Here is a 25,968-nt window from a genome sequence, read left to right on the forward strand (position 1 = left end):
AGACGAAGAAAATCTGTTTTCTTTCATAACAAAGCCTAACAAAACCCCCCCCCCTTCCAAAAAATGACATCAAAGTAACTGCTATTGTCCTTTTTTAACGCTCAATTTCGTTCAAAATCGCGCCAGTTTAAATGGTAATAAAACATTTGATAAAAGAAAAAACTAAAACCAGTGCGACTGCACCAGATACCCTAAAATTTTATCATTTTTACAGATGGTTAAACTTCTATTACTGCGATAAAAATTTGCATCTAGAGAGATATGCTGGATTTCCTGGCATAATCTTGCATTTCCGATACGCGCTGCGCCGATCGGAAGCCTGTTAAATATCGGGAAAACAATCAAGTTTATCGCCGAAGCAATCAACTGAAGGGGGTATGCAAATTTTTCTAAATTCTGCAACCTCTTGGAGAAAAAATGCCGTCGTTTACCTTCCGGAGCAATCGAATACCGTTTTGGTGCATCGCGAGGGGTCTGAAGTGCAGTGATTAAAAATAACCCGCAGTGGTAGATTTATGGCACTTGCGATGAAGTCTGACGTGTTCTGTTAAACTCCCCCGCTTTTCTTTAGAGAAAATGAGTGCATTAAAAGCCTGTTGTTTGTTGTTGTCTTACCCCGGCTAGTAAATTGAAGAAAAATTGCTTTTGATGAAACGTTCGGAGGAACATTTCGCATTTTTCTGTTCAGCTAAATTTAGAAAATGTGGGGAAGTTTGTGTTAATTAGCTTTCATATAAGCAGTTGTGTAATGTACAGTGGAATATTCGTGTTCAGAAACGCGTGAGTGGTTGACTTGTTATTCTGTAATCCCTTAAAAGGTTTAAATGGTTCTTCAAAAGGAACTCAAGGAGTACTTTTTAATGACTTGCGGAGAGCATATGTGCGCAAGCACCATACACTCGTCAGAAATGCAGCTGTTCAGTATCAGTTGGATTAAGTGTTATCCCTTCAAGCAGAAATTAATCCGAAGCCGACTGCTCGGTTAATAGCTGAAAAATTATGAATACCTGTCTGCGAGATGAGATTGAAGCCTTGGTCGATATCTGAGCTTATGCAATGGCATCTGCTTGAAGTAGAAATTTTGTAGAATTTGAAGGAGTTCTGCATCTAGTGGAAGTATTAGACAAAAAAATTGCTCTTACAGCTTCAGATTTTGGGTCATACATACTTGTTTACCTGCGATACAAAAAATCCTACTGCTTTCATTAACCGATTCACTTCCAATTACCTAAAAGCAGCCCATCAAACGGTATTTAATCGCTAACTAAGCTTCCATAGAATCTGCATAATGCTTTCGGTTCATCATATTACTTCTAAAAGCCATTCCACAAGAAAGCCTTTCCATGGTGATACAATTTGTATCCCATGAACCAATACCATCAGTATACATAGTGATACTGACCTTTACATGGTGATATAGTTTGTTAATAACACTGTATTTGCGTCTCTGCTCCACGAGAAAAATCAAGTTGTAGTTTTGATTGCCATTGAAATCTAAACTCTTGAAAGACGGTAGGTTTTCGGATAGGTCTTTTCTTGGGATTCTTTAGATTATAATAGTCCAGTTATTAAAACTATTTATAAAGGAAGCGATGCCCTAATCGAAGATTCTTCCATTAGAATCCAGTAGAAAAATCTTAGAATGAGGAAGAATATTCCCGTGGAAAAATTCCATAGGAATATTCTTCTATTCCAATGGAAGAATATTCCTAATGGAATTCTTATGAAGAGATAATTATTAGTATTTACTTTTTATATGGGGCAATCACGAAAAGTCTCACGCAGCCATGTCGTTTACCGTGAATTAAAATTGGGTCAGTGTTTAACACCGTTAAGCTTTCGGCTCGTTTTCGATAATAAACAGACCTTTTTTTGCAGTCATTTAGATAACTCCACGCGTCATCAAGGGGCGCAGTGTAATTTCATTTATCTGCTGCTAAAAGCTGCTGAACATTATGTTTCTTAGCTCTTTTAAGTTGTAAATCTTGATGTATGATTTTATTTATTGTTGCTATAAATGTATTTAAAGACTTTGCAATTGATTTCTGCATATGCGGATTTTCTCCTGTTACCAGTTTAACTTTAGAAACAATACCTACTTTTTTCGGGTGTTCATTTGGAATCTTCTCGCAAATTTGAATACCATGCTTTTCACAACGTTGTTGAATTACGGAGCAAGAATACTTTCTTCGGAATCCGAAAAATCATATCCTTCATTCCACAGCTTGTTTACATGTGATATTTAAAAGAAAAATAAATTTAAAGATAGCAGACGATATTTTCCATTTGTATTAAGAAGTTGTTGCCAGAAATATTTCTTTTAAAATGTTTGCTTTTTTTTATTCCTTATCGAAATCGTTCTAAAACGTGTAAATACTCTCTGTATATTCAGCGTACAAAGGGAAAAACCACGAATCACCAAAGCAATTGATCTTTAATTTAATCATTTTCATATTTAATTTTTTTTTTTTTTTTTTGCTAACACCTTTCGAATATTTTTTTAGTCAATGGCTGGATCTTAGTTTGTTAAGTATTAACAGGAATGGATATACCCGCTTGTCATCTTCACCGAGATCTTTCCAAGAGCACCACAGAAGGGACGACTGATCTAATACAGACAACTACAAACATCAATATCTTCTTCAGCTCTCGAAATTTGGCTCAAAGATATAATAGTTGGCTCAATTAACTACGAAAAATGAACAAGAAGGCATTACAATTCGCGAATACGATTTTCTTGAATCTTAGACATTTACAAAAATCCTTCAATTTTGCTGAATGATTGTAATTCCTTTTTTACTCCATCTGAATTTAATGTGGTTCGGTGGTAAGGATCATTAGAATCTAGTTAACCTGCAAATAGAGCTCCTTGGATTCGAGGAAATTATTCTGGTTGAAAGATATTTTTTCTGGATAAAAGACACGTAATGTGACACTAGCACAGTGAACATTGCGGAAATTCTGCCCCGCTTTTAATATTATAACGAGACGTAAGTAATCACAGTCTCAATAAAATGAAAACAAGAGGCAGTCACATTTTCCTTACCATTGGAAATGAGAAAGAACAAACGCGACGTCACGATGACACAAATATTTACTTTCGCCTATTGTCCGTCTGTTCCCGCTAAGGGAGGAAAAAGAAAACAGGGGCAATTTTTCCCTTCTTTTCCCGTACAATATTTGCTTTTCCCTGTTTCCGCCCATTCCAAGTCACCCCAGAGGCAAATAGAATTCCCCTGCGGCGAATGCTCTCTTGAGTTATTCGGAGGGCCTGATTTAGGAAAGGAACTTGAGATCTGCTGGATTCAAAATGGCGGCTATCGTGAATCGCAGTTCGGCAAACTCTCTAATGTTTGCTCTGTTCGTTTCGATTTTGTGCCGAGACTCTTTCTTTTACTTAAATTTAAAGAAGCTATAGGAGAGGCTTAAGGGATCAAAGTTTCTTTTATATTCCGATTTTCGCTTCAGTTGCTTACTGCATTTTTGCAGTTGTTTTTTTAGGGTTGAGTAATAATCAAAAGCAATAATAAAAGTCAATAAGTCAAAATTTATAAAGAGCTCAAGTATGTTTTAAGGCCACAATGAATTCCCAAACTTCGGACGGCAGATTAACTTAATCTTCCTTTTAGAGCTTAATATAGATAAACATCGTATTCGCTGCGTGAAAATATTAGAAAATAATAGCTGTTTGTTTTCTTGTAATTTGAGTCTATTCAAAGACCATGAAATATTTTGAATAATTTATCATAAAGAAGTTGTGCAATGGACACTGAATTTTATTACACTATGCACCTAAATCCGTTTAGCTGTTTTGACAAATTTTGCAGTTATGCGGTTACAGGATAACTATACATTGCTCCGCGGATTCATTGGATGTATTGGAAAGCTGGCTGATGCCATCGTTGAATGAAAACAGTTATGGTTATCTATTTCAAAAGCAAAACCAAATTTGGTTACCATGTTAGATAGGACACCAAGGAGAGAGAGAATATAACACTTAAATTGGTCGTAAGTTATCTGATTTAACCCCGTGTAAATTTGTTTCATGAGGGTTTGTTAATAATACTTAGGCTTGCCAGATTTGAGAAATGTTCAACCGGGACACCGGAATGCCTTCTGGCGAAGCGGGTATTCAAGGGTACACCAGCTTGGCTGTTTTTTAGAGTGTTTTAGAGGGTCGTTTATTCTCAATGTTAGGAATAAATGGCTACTTAATAGGAACCTAAACCATGGGTAATAATAAATGACACATGCATATAAATTTAAACATTTTATTTTTTACACGCTAATATAAGTTACTTAAGTAAGAAGAAACACTTCAAATGAGGAATAAAATTTTGAACAATATTTACATGTACTTTTCATTGGCTAGGACTATTTTTAGAAAGTCTTTTTTAGTTTTAATCTTGGTGTAAAAATCTTTACAAGTTAATCTGATATTAATTTACTGTAAAATTGGACTCGGTATATTGGAAATGCCCAGAAAGCCTCTTGCATCGCCCATGGTCACGATTAGCGATACAAGACGATACGATGACAATATTATTTATTGGCAGATCATCACTCTTCTATAGTTTTCACCTATCATACAGTACATAGATAATTGACAAAGTAATTATCCCAAATAATATTTCCAGTTAATTATTTTTAGACTTATTTGGTCATCTATAAAATCAAATTTAATTTTTACCGGGACGAGAAGTAAACCGGCCGGGACACCGGGATTTTGTCTGAAACCCGGACGTCTGGCAAGCCTAATAATACTGTATTTGCGCTTCTGGTTCCAAGATCTTTACAGTACTGGTAAAAGATTTTTGCAGTCTTCATATACACTGCTGGCCACCCAAATTGCAGCACCAAGAAAGACAAGAGATATCCCAACAAAATTTATTTAGTAGATAACATGTTGACCAAGTATCAAATGATTAAATTTATAGACTTCTGTGAAGTGTGGTTCCTTCCAGAATCAGAAGCCATAGTAGCCGCCATTGTTGGAGATCACCGCTGCCACACGCCTCGACATTGATTCAAAGAGACTTCGGATGTGTTCTTGGGGTACAGCAAACAAAGCAGCTTCCACACGTTGCCAAAGTTGACCTGGTGTGGCAGCTTGGGATGTAATCTGGGTCAATTGTTCAGGACCATGGACCACATATTTTCTATCGGCGAAAGATCCGGAGAGTGAGCCGGTCAGGGAAGCAATTCAGTCTGGCGATTGACGAAAAACCATTGTACAATGCGTGCCACCTGTGGTCGTGCATTATCGTGTTGATATATGGCTGCGGGCAAGCCCTCAAGGTAAGAAGGACAACTGGCTCCAATACCTCGGAGATGTACCGCTGGCTGTTTAAAGTACCGGCAATGCGTATTAGAGGAGTGCGCAAATGATATCCAATACCGCCCCATACCATAATACCTGATGCAGGACCAGTGTGGCGTGCATAACGTAGCTGTTCAGCATCCTCTCTCCACGGTGTCTCCAGACTCGAATCCAACCATCGTGGTGTTGCAGACAAAAGCGTGACTCGTCAGTAAAGACAATTTCATTCCATTCTACCGTCCACATCCTTCTTTCATCGCCCCATCGGCGGCGGAGACGTCTGTGATTCTGTGTCAAGGGTAGACGAAGCAATGGACGTCTTGCGGACAGACCACTCTGCTGTAAACGGCGTCGAATGGTACGCGCAGACACTGGATGATGCGTTACGGACTGAATGTGCTGTGCTATGGTTCGTGATGTGACTCAGCGATCCGTCACTGCCATGCGCACAATGTTCCTGTCATTGCGTGAAGTGGTGCACTGAGGTGGTTGCGATCGAACACGTCGGTCCGTCGTACCCTCCTGCATCCAACGGTCACCAATCCGCATTACAGTTGTTTGGTTTCGTCCAAAACGACTACCGATTTCACTGAAAGATAATCGAACTCGAATACTTGATCAAATGATGATCGCTGTATACTACGAGGCATAATTGATAGTTCTTTTTTTTTTGTTTTTTTTTTTTTTTTTGAAAAAAAACCACAAGAAAAACACAATTGCCGAATTTGAAATCGTCAAAAACTCCAAGCCTTAAATAGCGCTTTGAATTGGGTCCACAGGCGCGCGTGATGTGCGTCTCCGCTGAAATTCTAATCATTTGCATATCTCACCTCCGCTAATGTATGTTGTAAATTTCATGTTATTTGCATGCTTCCTTCAGGGTGTTGCATTTACGGTGGCCAGCAGTGTATTTAAAGGCATCATAGGCTGAACAATAATAGACATGTAAACGAGATTAGCATGCATGTCAGTTGCTGCTATTTTTTCGGTAGCACTGGATGAAAACAGAGACATTTCCGATACAAGTCAAATGCTAATCTTTATAAGAACTGTAAATGAAAACTATAATTATTCAGAAGAACTTTTGAAATTACAATCATTACACGGAACAACTAAAAGTGAAGATATTTACAAACAATTAAAATGTTCAGTAGAGCAGTATGGCGGATTTGACAAGTGCGCTGCTATTGTAACCGACGGTGCTAGAGCTATCACGGGCAAAAATATTGGGCTCGCGGGACTTTTGCAAAAGGAAGGAATAACATGTCCTATGTTACACTGTATTATCCATCAGAAGGCATTATGTGGTTTATCCCTACAACTAAAAGACGTAATGGACAAGGTTTGCAAAATTACTAATTTAATTCGCGGCGGAAATCGTTCTCTTACACAGCTGGAAAGTGCTTGAGGAGATTCTTTACACTTCGAAAAGAAGTTCATCTTTTTCTCACAGAAATTGTCATCGAAGAAAATTTGACAGCAAATTTAGTTGATAAAAATTTTATTTATTCACTTGCTTTCCTAACGGACATTACAAATTTTTAAAATATTTTGAATATATCCTTGCAAGGACAAGATCAAAATGTGTGTTGCCTTTATAAATATGTTACTGGATTTAGAAACAAACTTAAATTGTTAAAGCTTAATGTGGAGCAAAATAATTTATTTCATTTTGAATCTTGCAAAGAGATCTATGAAGAAATGTAATATAGAAGAGAATTTTAAAATATTTCTGCCCAAACTGGATATGCTAATTACAGATTTCAATGAAAGATTTTCTCAATTTGATGATCTTAAACCGTCTATTGATTTATTTTGTGATCCGATTAATATTGATATCAACTCCGTTGATCTTAAATATCAAATAGAATTATACGACCTGCAGGATGACCCATTTTTTGCATCTCGTGGAGTAATTGGAATAGAAATATTCACATTTTTAGGATAACGAGAAATATCCAAAATTGAGAGATTTTGTACTTCAAATTGTATCAATGTTCGGAAGTATATATATCTGCGAGTGTACGTACTCCGATCTGAAATATATAAACTCAAAATATAGAAACAGTTTGAAAGATTCCACTTTTGAAGATATAATTAGACTTGCCACGATAAATATTGATTCAGACATAGAGGATATTGTTGCTAAACAATTACGGCCACAATGTTCTCAATATATTACGAATATTTTAAAGTTTTCTTTTTAGTATAAATAAGATATTTTTTTAATTAACATAAACTGACTTTTCATTTATCAACCTTTTTGGCCTCGAAATGTTTGGTGAAGAAAATATGGCCCGTGGGCTATGGTAAGTTGGACAGCGCTGACATACTGCATGACCATAGTATTATTACCAGTACCATGGTATTACTATGGTAAAGTAGTAATACAGCAACGAATTTGTGTATTACTAGTTTTTAATATTTCAAACTTTCATATAAAATCTACAGGAAAAAGTTATGCAGTAGTTAGTGCATAAACTTTTATATTAAATGTGTGAAGCAGGATTAAATTTTGAAGTTTAAAAAAATACTGTTGTTTTCAAAATTCCAAGGCAAGCATTGGTTAATGTAAAAAATTCAGTTTATTCTGCACAGTTTTAAAGCAAAAATATTATTTTATAATAATTCTAGAAAACGATATATAAGAGCAGGTTAAAGTAAATATAAATTACATAAGATCATTATGCTTTATCACATGATTTTACAGATCACTAGCTAAGTGTCTAAGAGAAATTCAAAAACTGCATTTGTTTCCTATTAGTTCTAGGAAATAAAAAAAACCTTAACTTTATGAGTGGCGAGTTCAAAGTAAATTATACTTATTTTAAAACACTCTAAATCATTTCGAAATAAATCTTAAACAAAGTAAACTATTAGAGAAATTTGAAATATTAAGATATTTACCTCATCCTCAGTGATATTGACGTAGTAATGCTCATAACGACCAGGTCGATGGAGAAGCCAATGCGCAGCCCATGTGTGTTGATCGCTGGTGACTGTTGGATTCATGTCTAAAATGACATATAATCCACGTCTGTGAAGTTCCTTTACCAGCTCTTGAAAATCTTCAAGCCTGCCCAAGTGAGGATCTATGTTGGCAAAGTCAATAACATGTTCATATTCCAAAGGATAGTCTAGGGCACTAAAAATAGAATTCAGACGTACAACATCCACACTTAAGTTCTGTATGTAATCTAATCGCTCCATGAGTCCTCTCATGTCACCGAAACCATCGCCATCTGTGTCTTGAAAAGAGGCTGGAAAGATTTCATACATGGTTGTACCTTGCCACCATTCTCTTTTTGTTTCACAGTCATTGGGAGAAGTAACGTATAAACCTATCACTAAGCACCCAATGCCGAGGAATGCTGACACTAAGAGTCCTAAGCACGCAAAGCGAACAGCGGTCCAGTTCCATTTGAGGAAGAAAAAATGGGTGGATAAAGTGTTTTGCGGCATGCCTAACGGACGATGCTGTACATGAGAATGGACGTCAACTGAAGCATGTTTTTTGCTAGGAGAATGTCGGAACGTAGGTAATTTTGTTTTCGTTCTGAGACATTTAGGGCTTTCATGATCTTGCTCTTGATTCTGGAGCAAGTGTGTAGAGCTTTCTGGTTCAACGTCAGCGTCGCTGTCTTCTTCCAGGCTAGACGTCGTTGACGATTCTTTAAGCGGGAACATATTTGACGAGACTGCATCAGACGCCAACGAATTTGAGCCGATCAAAGTTTCAGGTTTTAGAATGGACAATGTTCGAGGGGATTTAGTATTACCAAGGAAAGGTTCCGTTTCTTCTTCTGCATCCTCTCGAATGCCATTATCTTTTTCTTCGCTCATGCCGTAATTGTGGTGGCCATTTATGATGATGGTGCAATCATCGGTAATGAGTTTGGGTTCTGGAAGTTCGATGAAAACCTCAGGTTCCATTTTGCTATAGGTCCGTTCATTTGGTACATCATTTAATGCAGACATCATGTAAATTATTCAAGATTGGTTATGATTTCGAATTTGAAGGATGATGAGAACTAGAAAAAAGAAAGAAAACCAAATTTTATTAAAATCATTAATTTTGAATATTGATATATAAAACTTCACAACATCCATAAAGCGATAAAACCACTAATAAGTTACAATAACGTTCTGTTGAATTTATTTACATTTATTTTCTATTCTAATTCTTGCGAGTGTTAGAAGTGGAAGAGTCACTAGTCCGTCTCCAATGTGCCATCAGATAATGCCTCTATCCACTAACTAGCTTGAGCGCAGCCACCCAACGACTGCTATGAGTATCCGCATTGAACACTCAGCCCCGCGCCTATATAATATTACTTGCCTTGTTAAAATATTACCTGCAACGTATCATTTTAGGTTAAGATCAACATCTCTGCTTAGGTTTCCGACAGATGATAGCATTAAGATTACTTGGGTTATGACAAAGCATGCGAGGGCTATCTCTCTAAGAGGAAGGATGCTTTCATGGAGGTATCTGGCTTGGATTTACTTTGAGATGGTGAAAGCCACAAAACTTTCCATATAGTCAGCTCGTTCGTCAGGATTTCATACCGAGTTGAACTACTAGTGTTCAGCTACTTTACTGCTCGGGCCATTGCTGGATAGCTGAAAGAGTTAGCTACATATTTCTTCCTTTACTATACAACGTAATAAGAATATTAGCCAATTTATTTTTGAAATTCCCCAAAGAAGACATTTCTCTTAAGGCCGTTAATCATGGAGCATTTTATTATAATACATTCATTCCTTTCATTGTGCATTCCTGAAATATAAGAATTAGCCGTTTGTAAGAAAAGATGTGAGGACTGCCAGTTTCTTTTCATAAAATTACAAATATTGATTTAAAGTGCTATTCTGGGGAATCATTTCGACGTTTTTATGATTAATGTATAAAGATTAAGAAGCGAGTGCTGAAAGAATCATAATTAATTTGATCAGAAAAAGCTTTATGATGCTATGTCACTGTCAGTGTAATTATTGACCTATTTTTGTGCTTGGCATTTTGTGCTACCTAGAACTGTAACTGCTTCTAGTAATTATTCCAATTGAAAGTAATTTAATGTGTTTTTATATTAATATACATTTATGTTGTGAAACGGTAATCTCAGTTTTTTATTCTTATATGTTACTAAATTGTGCATTTTTTGCTTTAAAACTGATTGAAGCATGTTGTTCATAGTAGTTTCCGCTTAAGGTTTTTATGCCTTTTGTTAATCTGTATGCAATAGTTTTAGAATTATCAACAATTTTGCCTAACAAAACCGCAATTTAGTATATAATGAATTCAGTTTCTGCACCAAAATTAGTGTCTTTTTGCCAAGAGGGACGAAAAGTAAACTTTTAGGTTTGTGCATCGAAAAATCTGTCTTCCTATCCGCTGGCCGAATTTCTTGTTTTTGCATAGGAACTCTAATTTTAGTTGTAAAAAGAAATTAAATTGTTTTTAACTGTATTTGGCGCTTTATGTTTTGCTGCATTTTACAATTTTCTATCAAGTTATATTTTGGAGTTTTTATGTAATTTTGTCTTACCGCGAAATGAGAATTGAACTGAATGAATGAAAAACATATATCTAACGAAATTTCAGCAAATAATTTAAAATGAAATGCAGCAAAAAATGTGTATAATTTAATAGGCCGTACACGAAAGTCATTTGGTGTGCACAACATATTTTTTCTTTAAGGTACAAGTGTATTTCAGTAACAAGTACTTTACAGTCGTTAAGTTTCATCACTTCTGAGTATCAAGATGAAATTTGTAATGAAAAGAAAATCATTTATGATTATCTATATATATAAAGAAGAAATCCTGTGTATTTGTCCTCTAATAACTCAGTCACTACTATATAGCTATCGTCACCAAACTTTCTATGATTCTTTTCTGGGTTCTGGAACCGATCGACGTCCATTTTTTTCAGAAAAAAAAAGCTAAAATCAAAGATATTAATTAAAAACTCGGAAAAACGATAATTTTCGCAGTCATTTTTCCTGGTGGCAACAGTCTCACAAGCTGGAGATGAAAATCTGTTTTATTTGGAACGTTGTTGCCACTGCTCGCTTTCAAATCGTGGAGTTTGTTAATCAAAATTTTGTAAATTTTACGAAATCTCTCTATAGAAAGAAGAATTTCTGTATGTCTGTGCGTTTGATTTCTGATCCATTATGGTCACTTTTATGCCGCATTTAATCGACTAAAATTGAATATAGGTGAAATATCGGATAGAACTTGACCATTTACGACCATTTGATTAGAAAGACGAAAATCTTTAGAAACTGCGCGCCATTGTTGCTGATATAATGGGAGAGAATTAGTTGATTTTTCTATCGAAATTTTGTATATGGGTTCCATATCGCATCAGACTGAAAAATGTCTGACTATGAATCTGATTTTTTGCATCGTTATTAGAGAAGGTTTGCAGCGGTATCGTTCTTTCTGTTGTTAGATGCATTACGCTCAGTCTAATTTGACTGGCATCGGGTACTTCCGCTAGTTAAAAATAATTACCTTCCTTAAGTTTTATAAAATCGAAAAGAAACATTTTCGCTTTACATTTCATTGGTTCTACATGGGCTAGAATTGTGAGTTTGTGAATTATGAACATTAAAAACCAGTTAATGGAATTAAATATCTAAAAGCATAATTTACATTTGCGTGTATGTATCACCATGAAAAATATCTGATCCGTCGGGTAAAATAACAATTCGTGCATCGACTAGACTTCGCTTCACTAAATCTTTGTATGCGCTACATATCTTATGATGAAATCTATGTATTCAGTGTACCTTGAAATATTTGAGATTGTACATAAACTGTTCAAAAACCAGAAGAAAAATTTCATAAGGTAATAAAAACAGGCAACCTTCAGCAGTCATCAGCACAATTTGTCGACAAGTCATTTTACACTCTGCTCCTTCTTACAAAAATATTAGTTTAGAATTCTAAACTTTCCTCAAAAGTTTATCTTCAGCAAACGAATAGTTAAGGATAAACAAGAAAGCACTGGAAAAAAATCATATACGTAGTATAAAGTACCACAGGAATTGGAAAAAGCAATAATAATAATAAAAATATCCGTTTAGACAACTTTACGGAAAGAGAGAACAAACATAAATGCAGCTGCAACCAATCGCAAGCTACCGTTCCTTAAAATTTATTGAATTTACGCCGTTAAATCCGCAAAGTGAATTTTTCGAAACTGGAGTCCACCTCTCTTGCGGATCACTGAAGAAATTTCTAATGTTGTTCTTGGGAAGATTTTTCGATACAGGGAATTAAAAGACGATGATGCGGTCTCACATTCTTTCTGCTTTTTGTAATTTTCTTTAAAGGAAAACCTTTCTTTTAATCCTGTTTTAGAGTCTTATCACTTTAACAACTTGTTTGAAAAGAAAAAAGGTTAGACAAAAAGCTACGATTACGGAAGCGATATTTTCTGAGCAACCGCTAGCAAAACTGGGGAAATTTTGTAGTGTGGTATTAAAAATATATCGGCAAATAATGTGAGCCCCTAGCATGCACATAAAAATTAAATAATACAATTTTTATAGATTGAGCAACAACGAATGGAAAAATGCAAAGTGAAAATTAGATGAAAAACTGTAAAGTCACGTAACTATACCTTTTAGTTTATGTATTTAGATGTGGAAAAAGTAATTTCTCTGTGCCATCGGCAAACCGATGTTTAAGCTGCCAAAAGACATTTATTACTTTGTTGAGACATTAGTTAGTTTTTTAGAAGCAAGAGAGATTAAAAAATGAGCATCGCCTTCGCCGGGAATCGAACCACGGACCTCTGGAATACGCGCCCAGTTTGCAGACCGCCACACCACGAAGGCATGCTAAGAAGGCGGAAGCCCCTTATAACGTATTTAATTGTGGTTTAAAATACAAAAATAATTAATGTAAAGAATTAAGAAAGTGGAGTGCAAATGAGAATGGATGCCCAACAGTGGCTGAAAATAAGACTTCTGAACAATGGTTAGTGCGACCTAGATTTGACATCCTGCAAATGAATTGCAACGTAAGATTTTTTGCGGTTTTCCCCCTCGGTACCCTAAAAAATTTATCTTACAAAATCCTCAGTGATGAGTATCCTTTTTTAAGCTTTTGCGTGCTTTGCCGTAAGGGATTAAATAATAACAGCCTTGGGGGTGATTTTCTTTAGAACCTAAGAGGCCTTACAAAGAAGAACACAATAAGCTTGTTTTTTAACATACGGCATAAGGAAATTATCGAAGTCAATAAGTTTTATTAAATGCTTAAAGACAAATATAATTTCAAACATGCATGTCTCTAGGCTGATTTTTTTTTCTGTTGAGATGAAGATGACAACAGTAGAGTTCTCTAAAGCAAATCGTTTAGTCAATCTGAGTCCTGAACATAAAAAAGTCTTTTTTTTCGTACAGTGTTGTCATTGCTCGCTTTGAAATCGTTGAGTTTGTTAATCAAAAATTTGTCAAAGGTTTACAAAATATCCCAAATTTGAGCTTCCAAATGCCCATATTTGAGTAGGAGACTCCATTGTTCAAAATTTGATGTCTCTACGTATCTTTTTTTTTTTTTTTTTTTTTTTTGTTTGTTTTTTTACAACACGAGAAACATGCATACATTCATGCAAATCCTTCATTATTTAATTTCTTTATATATAACGCAGGGCTCTAAAATTTGGTGGTGACAATTTGAAAAATGAAACACTGTTTTACAGTGGACGACTCAAAATGCCAAACCGAAATATTAATAGCCCTTCTGAGCAAATTACCCCTTAGGGCTTATTATACACATGTTGCGATTTGGTTGCACGGTGTCCGCCGATAACATCGCGGCAAAAACATCGCGGAGAAAACAACGCAAGGCGAAAACGTCGTGCTACAAAACATCGTAGGAGAAAACATCGCAAAGAGAAAACATTGCAGTTCTAAAACATCGTGGTACAAAACATCGTCGTCGAAAATAAAGCGGTTCAAAAACTTCGCAGTTTAAAAACATCGTCGTCGAAAATATCGTGGTAAAATATAAAGTATCTACAAATCATCGCATGACGATAACATCGCAGACATACTTTTTTCAGGTTTTAATAATTGTAAATGGATATTCTCATAATGATTTGTGAGCGCAAGATGTAAAGAAGGATAATTTTTACTTTCACATTTTTTTATTAACTAATAAATGTTTTCTGAAAAAGTAAGAAGGAAACTTAAGCATAGAAAATTAAATGCAACTTATAGATTATACTTTTCAATAAAAATTACCAGTAAAACTTTATAAAAAATCATTTATTAATGGCCTTTGTTGATTAATTATGCCGGTTTAAAATTCTATTAAGTGCTATAAGCTGCATTAATTTTCTATGCTTAAGTTTCCTTCTTATTTTCTCAGCAAAAATTTATTAGTTAATAAAAAATATGAAAGTAAAAATTATTCTTCTTTCCATCTTGCGCTCACAAACATTATGGGAATATCCATTTACAGTTGTTATTAAAACATGTCTGCGAAAAGCATGTCTGCGATGTTATCGTCATGCGATGATTTGTAGATACTTTATTTTTTACCACGATATTTTCGACGACGATGTTTTTAAACTGCGAAGTTTTTGAACCGCTTTATTTTCGACGGCGATGTTTTGTACCACGATGTTTTAGGAATGCGATGTTTTCTCCTACGATATTTTATAGCACGACGTTTTCGCCTTGCGTTGTTTTCTCCGCGACGTTTTCGTCCGCGATGTTTTTGCCGCGATGTTTTCGGCTGTAACCGGTTGCAACTTATGTATAAGATACAATCAACACAATGTTATTTAATCGATAGATAAAGAAAGGCTTCATTCAGAAAAATCTAAGTTTATAGCTGTATTTGAAGCAGTTCAAGCTGCAAGAATGCTTTGACTTACATCACGCAGAACATTTTGAAGTTTTCCAAAATGCCAGCAGAAAGGCTGCATTCACTCTCTGATTAAAGAGTCCATTATTTTCATTAATTCTTTAACTTACAGCAATTTGGTTTATATCAAATCCTGTAAGATATATAAAAGTTTACATAGCAGCTGACGTAGATGGCACTCTGTAGTACTTATATTTCCTGATCTATGGATTTTGTACGAAAAGCTTCGGTAATTAACAATTAACAAAAACTCATTTCTCAAATCGGGATATTATCGACTTCTGAATATGAATATTAAAGCATATTTCACTGTATACTTTATTAGATGTTTTAACTACCATTATTATGCGGTAAAAATGAAGCATATTTATTGTATAGGGAATTTGCTTTAACGATGAATTAACCTTACATACCTAGAGTTAGTTTAGTATATTAATTGCTATTGATAAATTATCAATTTCTATAAGATTTTTTTAATATTCAAAATTCGAAATTTTGTTACGTTGAACGATAATTTAGAAACCTTGTAATAGCCTCCATTTAATCTTTTATCCCACCGAGTAAAAAACTAAGTACTGCATTTATTTGATGAGAACCGGTGGATCTAAGATTTAATTCTCTGTTGGTGGGGTTGACTTTGATAGCAACTCCACCAACAGAGAAAAAGGTTTTGATTCTAAAATAATAAAAAAAAATCTGAAAGCTTTCAGATTTTACATTACGTCCAAAGGAGCGATTTTTTAACGTTTTTGTGTGTTACCTTTGCTTATTAAATATCATGTTCTTCGCACTTAAACCATGAAATTCAGTTCAACAGCAGTATCCCAAAGTATTTAAAAGAGCACATTTGCAGAATTTCTGATACAGTCTCGTGTGCTGGAGATAAAAATGTGTTTTTTTTTTTTTTTCTTTTTCTTTTTCGTACAGTGTTGCCATTGCTCGCTTTGAAATTGTTGAGCTTGTTAATCAAAAATCCTTTAATTTTTGACAAAATAAGAAGTAGATAATAACAAAATTCCAAATTTAGGCTTCCAGATGCCTCTATTCGTATGGAGGACTACGTTATTCAAAATTTGATGGTTCTAGGTACCATTGATTTTTAACAGTGCGGGAAACATACACACTTTCATGGAGAGTCTTCATTATTTAATTTCTTTATAATGCAGGACTTTAATGTTTGGCGGCAACAATTTGAAAAGTGAACCGACGCAAAGTGCCAAAACGAAATAATTAGCCCTTCTTTGCAATTTTACCTTTGGGCTAATGAATGAAATCAAACGTTCAAGTTCATAAAAAAAGTACTTTTTAAATAAATGACTTTGCTTTATCAGTGAACTTTTTTTGTCTTGTTTAAAATAGCAATCTGGGAAAATAGTACTATTTCCAAATCGATCAATCAAAACGAAAGATTATTGATTTCGACTTTTGATCGATTTCAATTTCGAAAATTTGCAATTCTATGATGAACCGTATCTCAATTTGAAGTAACATTTATATAGGAGAAAAGTTTTATCTTAGATTTGAAGAAATGCGGCATTATCTTTCTGCACTACGGTATCATATTTTATTTTGCTCAGAACTTTTATACTTATTGCTCTGTCCTTCTAAGTATCATCTTTTATTTTAGCTTAAAAGTAAGATAAACTGCTATATAAAGAGCTCTTAAGCTGGTTAGGGACAATATCTAGTGATAATTAGTGTCTAGTATCTAGTGTTAGGGAATTATTGCTAATCGATAAGGCATAAGATCTTTTATTTAGCTTCCATATTACAAAATGGCATTTTGGTCAACGTAGCAAACTGAATCATTTGCAAACAATATGTACTTTTTGTAATATTTTTCGACAAATATTGCAGCTTATAATAAATAAAATATATTTTTAATCTATGTGATATAACGATTGCAAAACTTGTATACCACATATTTTATATCAAATATAAAAGCTAATGTTAATGATATAATTTTGTAATGATGCACAGATTGCAGTTTTTTCTATATACTCTTCTAATGGGCTATTACTCTTGAAATGTGATTTTGTGTTTTTTTTCACTTTTCATTCGAGCCTGTTGCCATTCGGAAAAACGTAACCAGAATGCTATTTCATGTTTAATTGTCTGGTATTAATTTTAAAGCAATATATGCAGTTCTTAAAATATTATTTTGTATTTTATTATCTGGTTGATTTAAATAAAAATCCATTAATTCAAAATATATTTAATTAAAAGCAATAAATATTTTTATAGAATTACTTTACATATTTTACACATTTTAAATATACACAACGTATATAATGTTCCCTTGTTAATCGAAATGCATTGTTATCTAATATCACATAAAATACTCTCTTGAAAGTCCTTCACGACGGCATGCCTCCCCTTAGGTAGATAGGCGCCGAGTGCTGACACAATTAAATAAACATATCCCATTAATGTTTCGCTATCTAGGCCATTTAATCGATAATTTCTACTGATAAATAATATTAAACTTTAAAAGAGCCTTATTGAGTGATCATTAAAATTTTATCTCTTTCAGTTCTTTTTTATCTTTCTCATAACTGGATTTTGATTTTGAAAAATTCACTTGTTTTTTATATTTATAGCCTAAAAAATGCAGTAACCCAGTAGGGCTTTTTCAAAACGGTATTTTATGGTTTTTCATTTTAAATGGCGAATCACGTTTTCATTATTGCCACCAAATATTATCGTCCTGCATAATATTTAAAGAAATTAAATAATGAAGAATTTGCATGAATATATGTGTATTTCTCGCAATGTGAAAAAACGAGGGTACCTAGATGTATGAAATTTTGACTAACGTAGTCCTCCACCCGAACGTGGCACCTGAAAGCCCGAATTTTGAATTTCGAATTTGTTTTAATATCTATTTCAGATTTTGTGAAACTTTAACGAATTTTTGATTAACAAACTCAACGATTTCAAAGCAAGCAATGGCAACACTGTAAGGAAAAGAACATTTTTATCTCTAGCACACAAGATTGTCTATCGGTAATTCTAAAGATATGCTGTTTTTAAATTCTGTGATATTGCTATTGAATTGAATTTTATGTGGTTTAAGTGCAAAGAGCATAATAAATAAAGGTAACACGTAAAACTTTAAAAAAGTCCCTTTGGCCGTAATATAAAATCCGAATGCTTTCGCAAATTCTTAATTATATTTTTATTTATATCATTTTACATTTTTAAATAGCATTATCGAAACAAACGGAGTTTTTAAAATTGAAATTTTGTAGATGAGTTTTAATTTTCTTTAAGAATTAAGATATATTTTTTTCAGTTTGGCAACAGTAATTACTATTATTTAGTTAATGAGAAAATTTCTTTTGAGATACTGTACTGTATTTTAAAGCTGTAAAACTGTAGTTTTTTTATTTCCAGTTTTTGAATTAGTCTTTTTAATTTGTTTGAAGTTTTTAATTCTTTTGATATAGTAATATACAGAAGTATGAACCTCACAATCAAAAACCTCTAATATTATTAGATTTCACAATTTATGTAACAGGGGAATCATAATGACTTTTGAATACAAAGAGTAAAACGTGATATGTTTGGAAAAGGGATTGTATGTGTGTATATATACTTTTTTTTTTTTTTTTTTTTTTTTTTTTTTGCTGCTTAGATCGAATTTCAATGAATGATTTTAATATTTCTTTCCATGTATGTTTCTAGAAGTAGCCCTTTAAGACGAAAGTCATTTTCCATTTGAATGGTTTTCCGATACTATTCCACTACAAGAAAAGTGTAATAGGCAGAGATAGGCAAATTGGATTTCCCTTGGAAATGTGCAGACCACATTTCGTTACTTTTAATAGACTTGGATTTGCGAGTTTAAATAGATAAGATCCTTGTACAAGATGCCCTCGAAATACCAATTTATCTAATAAACTGTTAGGGTGCTTCGCAGAATGTTATAAGAAAATTTTTATATGCCAGATCCTTAAGTTTCAAATAAATTACATGATTTACAGCTTAAGTAAGACGGTAAAGCATGCTAAAATAAAAGTTATTGTTCAGAAATGTACGTATGCATGTATGTATGCATGTATGAATGGTTGTATGTGTTCATGTATGCATATGTATGCACATATATACATACACACACACATACTTTCATATATTCCTGAATCCGGTCCCGATAACAGAACAGTACCAAATAAAACAATACTTTCTTATTATCAGTGTCCTTACCCAAAAGTGGCGAATTTTTAATGATTCTGGAAAGCATATTCGAAATCATTGGCGACTTGGCAAGAAACGTTTGTTTGGGTATTTTTAGGTCTCTTTTGAGGTTTGTTTTGGAAGTCTATTTCAACGATACAACCAGTAACGCCAATTTTTTACGTTATTTTTCCGAAGAAGAGACGTACACTTCTCAGGTTTTTTTTGTTTTTCCCATCTACACAGTGACCTATTTTCTCTCAAAAACGCCACAGATTTACCAAAACTAATCTTCGCGTACAATATAGGTAACAAAATACAAAAGTGAGAAAGTAAAAAGAGCCGTATGAGCGACGTTAAGCGAGCCATATTGGGCTCTATACGTGCAGAAAGCTAAGTCCAGAATTTTCTCGAAGAAGACAGAAACTGCAGTATGCGGTTCACCAGGATGTTGAAACGATAAGAATTCCGTAGAAGAGATCATATACAGTAAGACTGGAGAAAATACTGGAAAAGTAGAAACTGTCTGAGAGGATGTTACTCGCATACAGGTTTACCACAGAAATACCTTTTTTTCGACATAGTGAGTTGCCACATCAGTACGTTTTATGAGTTGCTTCATCGTGGCTTTTTAGTGAGAGATAATCGGAAAATACCAATAAAACTAATCCCTAGATTTCATTTTCTTAAAGTATAAAATTGAATTCCCCGTATTCGTTGGAATTCTTAGCAGAAAATGTTTTATAATATATGAGTTGAATCAGTAAGTTTCAAAACCGGTACTTCCATAGAAATGTATTTTACCAGAGGTAAAGAAAAATTAATTTTTTTTTGTATCCAAAAATAAAATAACAGAAAGCATTTTTCTTGCCTTTCTTTTTTATATGTAAGATAAAAAGAAGAGGCATGTTTGCTCCAATGATCCTGACAATCCTGGTTGAATTCACAGAATGCCTTTCTTTGTTTCTGCCATGACTAACCATTGAGCCATTTTGGATACCTTGGAATTATCTGTAAATATTGACCCCTCAGAGCTATCTTGATAAACAAAAACAACGGAGAGCAAAGGGTGGGAAATATGGCGAATGAGGAGGCTTAGTGTAAGTCATTTTCTTAGAGGTTTTCCCTGTGCAGAATATTACACATATATTTTAATTCTGTTTCTAGAGTAACACGAATTATACTTTTCTGGATGATGATACTTAATGCACTTTTCCCATACAGAGTACGTTAACGTCCCGTGAGAGCCAAATTCAGTTACTGCAAGTTATATCCTGGTGATATGATTTTTCTGCGCACGGTTTGAATAGAAGAATATTACTTTTCAAAATATGAAATATTTTGTTTAAAAGAAAGTATAGTTTCGCATATCGACTTGAAAAAATACTGGAAGTCAATGACTTCAGATTAATTAATTTAATTGAAAAGTAAACAGACAGTTAAGAGTTTTATTAAATTTACAACTTAAACTAAGAAAGTTGCATTAACCTCAGTGGAAAGAACTAAAGATTAATCTTTATTTATTAAGACTATGTCAAACCATCAAATGCTGAATTCCCTAAGGGGTGATACATTCAAGAAAGTTTGATTCTAACATACCCTCTTACGGATGACTAGAGTCCCTAATCTCCAAGCTCTGCCCTTTTCCTTAGAAACTCTGAAATTAAAGATATTTATCACGAGAGTAAACGATACCGGGTGGGTATCGAAATGAAAGCTTTCAGTGGGATAAAAGTGGGAAATGAAAGGGTTTGCTAAAAGTTATGGAGCAGAGAACGTTAATTGCCATTAAAGATAATTCCAATGAGGAAATCAATTTACAGATAGGTTAAGTGCTAAATTTTCTGTTCGTTTCTTGAAGAAACAAGTTAGGTAGTTTTAGTTCCACGAGTCATGTTTGGAATATTGCATTCACTTTCTAAATTGAGTACAATTCAGTTTAATTGCGAAACTCCCAGTAATCAAAAGCTTAAAATTGCATTTTAATTTCAGTACTCAGGGCTATAAGTAAAATTACATTACATACTTGAGCTGAGTTCATATTTGATTAAATCGCATCTACAAATATACCTTCAAAATAAGCTGTAGAAGCTTAAATTCTATCAAGTTTCAGGAAGCGGGTTTATCGAAATAATGTTATTCATAAAGGCAATGCATGTAATGGTATTTAGTATATCCTTTTTAGTTTTATTCAAGTATGAGTGCATTACCAAATAATCATTACAATTTAAACTAAAAATGTATTTTGTTGGAAAGATAAATTTTATGTTAGGTATAGTAACATTTATCTTTCCAACAAAAAGTAAACGTCTCCTTAAGTATGATAAATCCGATAAAGGAAGTTATCTTTTCAACCAAAATGAAAGGTTCTAGAGCTATTAGGTAATTTTTAAGCAGAAGACTTAAAAAAATGAGCAATACCCTGGCCGGGACTCGAACCCTGGACCTCTCGAACATGCGTCGAGTATGCTTCCAATTACAGCATGTGAAAGTACCTCGAAAGATTTTGCAAAACTCTGTGTCTAATACAGACTTTCGTTTTCGAGCCAAAAAGCAAGGATTGTGCAAAATGCATCCAATATGAGATTTTATCTTTCCAGTCCAAAATTAAAGATCTTGTAAAGTGTGATACATGTAATAGATGACTTAACTTTGTGTTCATAAGAATGTTCGGGAAAGACTAAACACGAAAAAAGCAATTGCATTTGCTCTTTTATTAGGTATTTTAATGGCTAACCTTTCGGCACGAAAAGATGGTTAGTACGTGATACATATATCAAATCAGAGTATTAAAGACCAGGTAAGCTCTTATACCGCTAAAAAATTTAAAGGGAAGATAGATAGACTGAAAGCAGCATTTCTTGTAATGTAATCTTAAGAGCCGTTACCTTTGGCAACGGCTCTTAAGTTAGTAGGACCCTAGGCTTCTAGGTTTGGACACAAATTAAGCTCTGGAATGTAATTAGGCAGAGAAACTACAACATTGCGAGAACAAGAGCATTATTCAAAGAGGCATTACATTTTTACACTCTGACTTGACTCTAATTATATTTGGTTTTAATAGTCGCCTTGTTGCCGACTAGTACCTCATGTGCTTCCCAAATTCTGCTCTTTGCACTTAGCTAGATTTCTACAACTTCAAAAAACATCAACGAGAGGTAAATTTTAATTAAAAGGTTTGACCGAAACTATGTATTTTAGACCAACTAAAATTTATCAAAACCTAGACACTGCTATTTTCTGGGTAACAAGCATATTATTATTTAATTATGTATATATTGTTGAAGATAACGTCACTACTTAATCATCCTTTATCTGGCTGGGCTAACAAATTCAAAAATCACCTACCACACCTAGCTTGGCCCACAAGTGAACTCAAGGACTCTGAACAAATAACTCAGGAAACGCTCTTGTCGCTTTAAACCACAAAGTCGCTTGCTGTATAAATTCAATATAATTTTCATTCTGGTAAATGTTGATGAAAGAAACAGAATTTAGGAGAAGGAATTAACGTAAAAATAATGTGTGATCTAAAACTGACCTCACAAAATTAAACACAATTAATGAACTTCCGTTTTACTTTTTAGTTTCACAGGATGACTTTTTAACAAATATTAGTAACAAACTTATAAAAAATATTAGTTTCATTACAAAAATGTGATGTTGTCTCCAAACGACTTCCTTGTATGGCCTATTAAATTATACATATTTTTTTCTGCATTTCACTTAAACTTATTTCCTCGAATTTTTTAGAGATATCTTTCTCATTCAATTAATTCAGTTCTCACTTCGCGGCAAAATAAAATACATAAAAACTCAAAACATCCTCATTAAAAATTGTAAAATACAGAAAAATATGAAATACCAAATACAGTTAAAAAACAATTTTTACAATTAAAATTAGAGTTTTTACGCAAAAACAAGCAAGAAGGCATATTTTTTGGTGCAAAAGCCGAAAATTTGCGTTTAATCCCAGTCGACAAAAAAGCATTGAAGGTGCAGAATGAAAGGCGAATTTGCTATTGTACTGAGCTTCAAATGTAAACAAATGGCCGTTCGTTAGGCTTAACACGCCACTTAAACTTTTAAACTGTTAACAATTCTACAACTATTTCACGCAGATTAACTAAAAGCATAAGTACCTTAACCGGAACGTAACAATCATAATTTACCAACATGTAAGAATAAAAAAACTAAGCTCACCGAGCCAGGAAACAGAGTGAGACTATATATATGTTTATACATGATTGGTGCAGCCCATTGCAACGAAAACGGCAGGTGAACAACGACATGTTATACCAGTTCCATATACAAAAATTTCAACGTTCTACTTATTCTTGAGTTATGCGAGATGTATACATACGTACAGATGTAAAAAAGCACTCTTCTGAATCCATTTTCAATCCTTTTTGCAATTTTTACAGTAGTGCTTCATTCTGTCAGTACGTAGAAATATCACGCAAAAACCTCGTTCAAATGATTTCGAGAGCAGTTGAGATGGATATTTTGTTGAAATATGATTGTCGAAATTTTTCGGGATTGCAATACTTCCTTTGCTCTGTACAAGGAAGTTAAAAGGAAAAAAAAGTATTTATTAACAGTTAATATTGCTTTAAGAAGCATACATTTGGTATTTTTCAACTCTTCGTTTAAGAATCTCGAACGATTCATATGGGAAAATAGAAAATTCTTGAATGCAATAGAAGTATAAGTCCATACGAGCATAACAATTCAAATAACATGAAAATTATGCTGTCGTGCAAACACACTGAGTTTGAACACAGTTAACGTTATAACTCAAGGGTAAATGTACCAGTGAGATGCATAAAATGTTCTTCCCGAAGGCCTGTCATTCTAATCCTATTTTCTAACCCTTTAGGGAACAAAACAAGAATGTAAGCTATCGCGAGCTTGCATAAATTTCTCCCGAAAAATCCAGAGATCTTCATTCGCCTCACGAAACTACAACTTGTTTGCATCGGTGACTGCGCTTGGGAAAAATCAACAAACAACTGAAGCAACAACAGCAGAAGCAACAATAACAGCAGTCAGTTGCTCTGCTAAAAGTTGCAAAAATATTTGCATAATATCGCTCGCCTCGTTTGTTTAGATTTTTGTGGCCTTCGTGACTGGTGTTGGTAAACCTTTGTTTTTTGGATTATTGCCTTCCAGGGCCTGATTTGGAATCTGAGAACATATTTTTCCTACTTGGCCCAGGTGCGGAAATCTTTTTTATGGGGATACAAATATTTTTTTTCTTTTATATCAGTATCACCAGGAATAACTATAAGGTATAGGATCATTATTCAGGGAATGCATAGAATACACAGTTGTGGTTGTAAAATTTTAATTACTTTCGTAATAAATAATATCAGGAGTTGAAATTACATTACGCAGAATACACAGTATCACCATTGTAAATCATATTACACGGAATGAATGATATGATCAGCTGGAATTGCGGGATGAATAATCTCGTCAGCTGAAATTGCATCAAGCGGAACGCATGCTGTCACCAGCTAAAAATGCATCAAACGGAATGCATAATATCACCCTTTGAAACTCCAGAATAGGTAATATAACCAGCTGAAACTACATTAAGTGGTATACATAATATCACTATCTGAAAATATATTGAGAAGAATGCATAATGTCACCAGCTGAAATTATATTATGCAGAATATGTAATACCGCTGACTGAAATTATATTATGCTGTCTGTGTAATATCGCTGACTGAAATTTTATTCTACATTCTGGTGCTCAAGGCTGTTGCCAACAACACGCGTAATCTAGCACACCTTTGCCAATTTCGTGGGCTTGGACTGACTCTGTCAGACAACTCAGCATAAGCAACAACAACAACACATTCTACGTAATGAATTTCGAATGATTTTGGATTTTTTGAAAACAGCTGAAAATGAATAGCTTGATGCTGAAAATTAGAAATGCTAACACTGTTTCATATTTGTATCCTTACATTTATGCGGTCTTTAGTTTCCTACTCTTTTTGTGAATTTACGTCATACTATAAAGATTATACTGTATGAATTTACGTCACATATGTGCTTGTTCTTGTGCTAAAATTGGCAGCATATGCCTGGATAGTATTCGGAAGACCTATGGCTCAAATCCCGGTGACAGCATAGATGAATTTTCCCTTTTCAGGCTTGAAAAAACCTGCAGTGGCAAGCGACTAAAATGTAATTAGTCACCAATTCGTTTTGGCCAACAAAATCTTGTTTCATTTAAATGGGGGAGAATATAAGGAATTATCATCTTTTCATGCTCTCGTTGTGTAACAAATAGCAAAACCGATTAGCATTTGAAAGATTCATGATTCAAATCCTGGCCAGTGCAGAGCGAATTTTACTTGTTACCTTTTCCGAAAAACTTAATAGCTGTACAATATGAACCCAAGAATTGGTTAAACATAAACAAAATAATAAAAACGTACTTTTTCTTTTCGTAGAGAACCAAACGCGCTTGGAAGCGAAAAATCGTTAAAAACAAGTACTGCTTTTTGTACCCAAAATTTTAGACAAACTGCTTGATTTGCTGATAGTTAAACTGAAACGTA

The 25,968-nt window shown here is 34.0% G+C and overlaps 1 protein-coding gene across 2 annotated transcripts in view; it reads right to left on the reverse strand.

Moving 5' to 3' along the window:
* Positions 1-25,968, reverse strand: part of LOC118197836 (maltase A2-like) — a 343,781-nt gene that overhangs the window by 149,129 nt on the left and 168,684 nt on the right. For both annotated transcript variants that reach the window (XM_085806509.1, XM_085806512.1), the window contains one exon: positions 8,228-9,351. In XM_085806509.1, the coding sequence (XP_085662635.1) occupies positions 8,228-9,301 (1,074 nt within the window). In that variant the 5' untranslated portion in view covers positions 9,302-9,351. The remainder of the gene's footprint in view (positions 1-8,227; positions 9,352-25,968) is intronic.

The sequence above is a fragment of the Stegodyphus dumicola genome, chromosome 12 (assembly GCF_044657685.1).
Source record: "Stegodyphus dumicola isolate Sdum_Otavi_A_Nest chromosome 12, ASM4465768v1".
NCBI lineage: Eukaryota > Metazoa > Arthropoda > Arachnida > Araneae > Eresidae > Stegodyphus > Stegodyphus dumicola.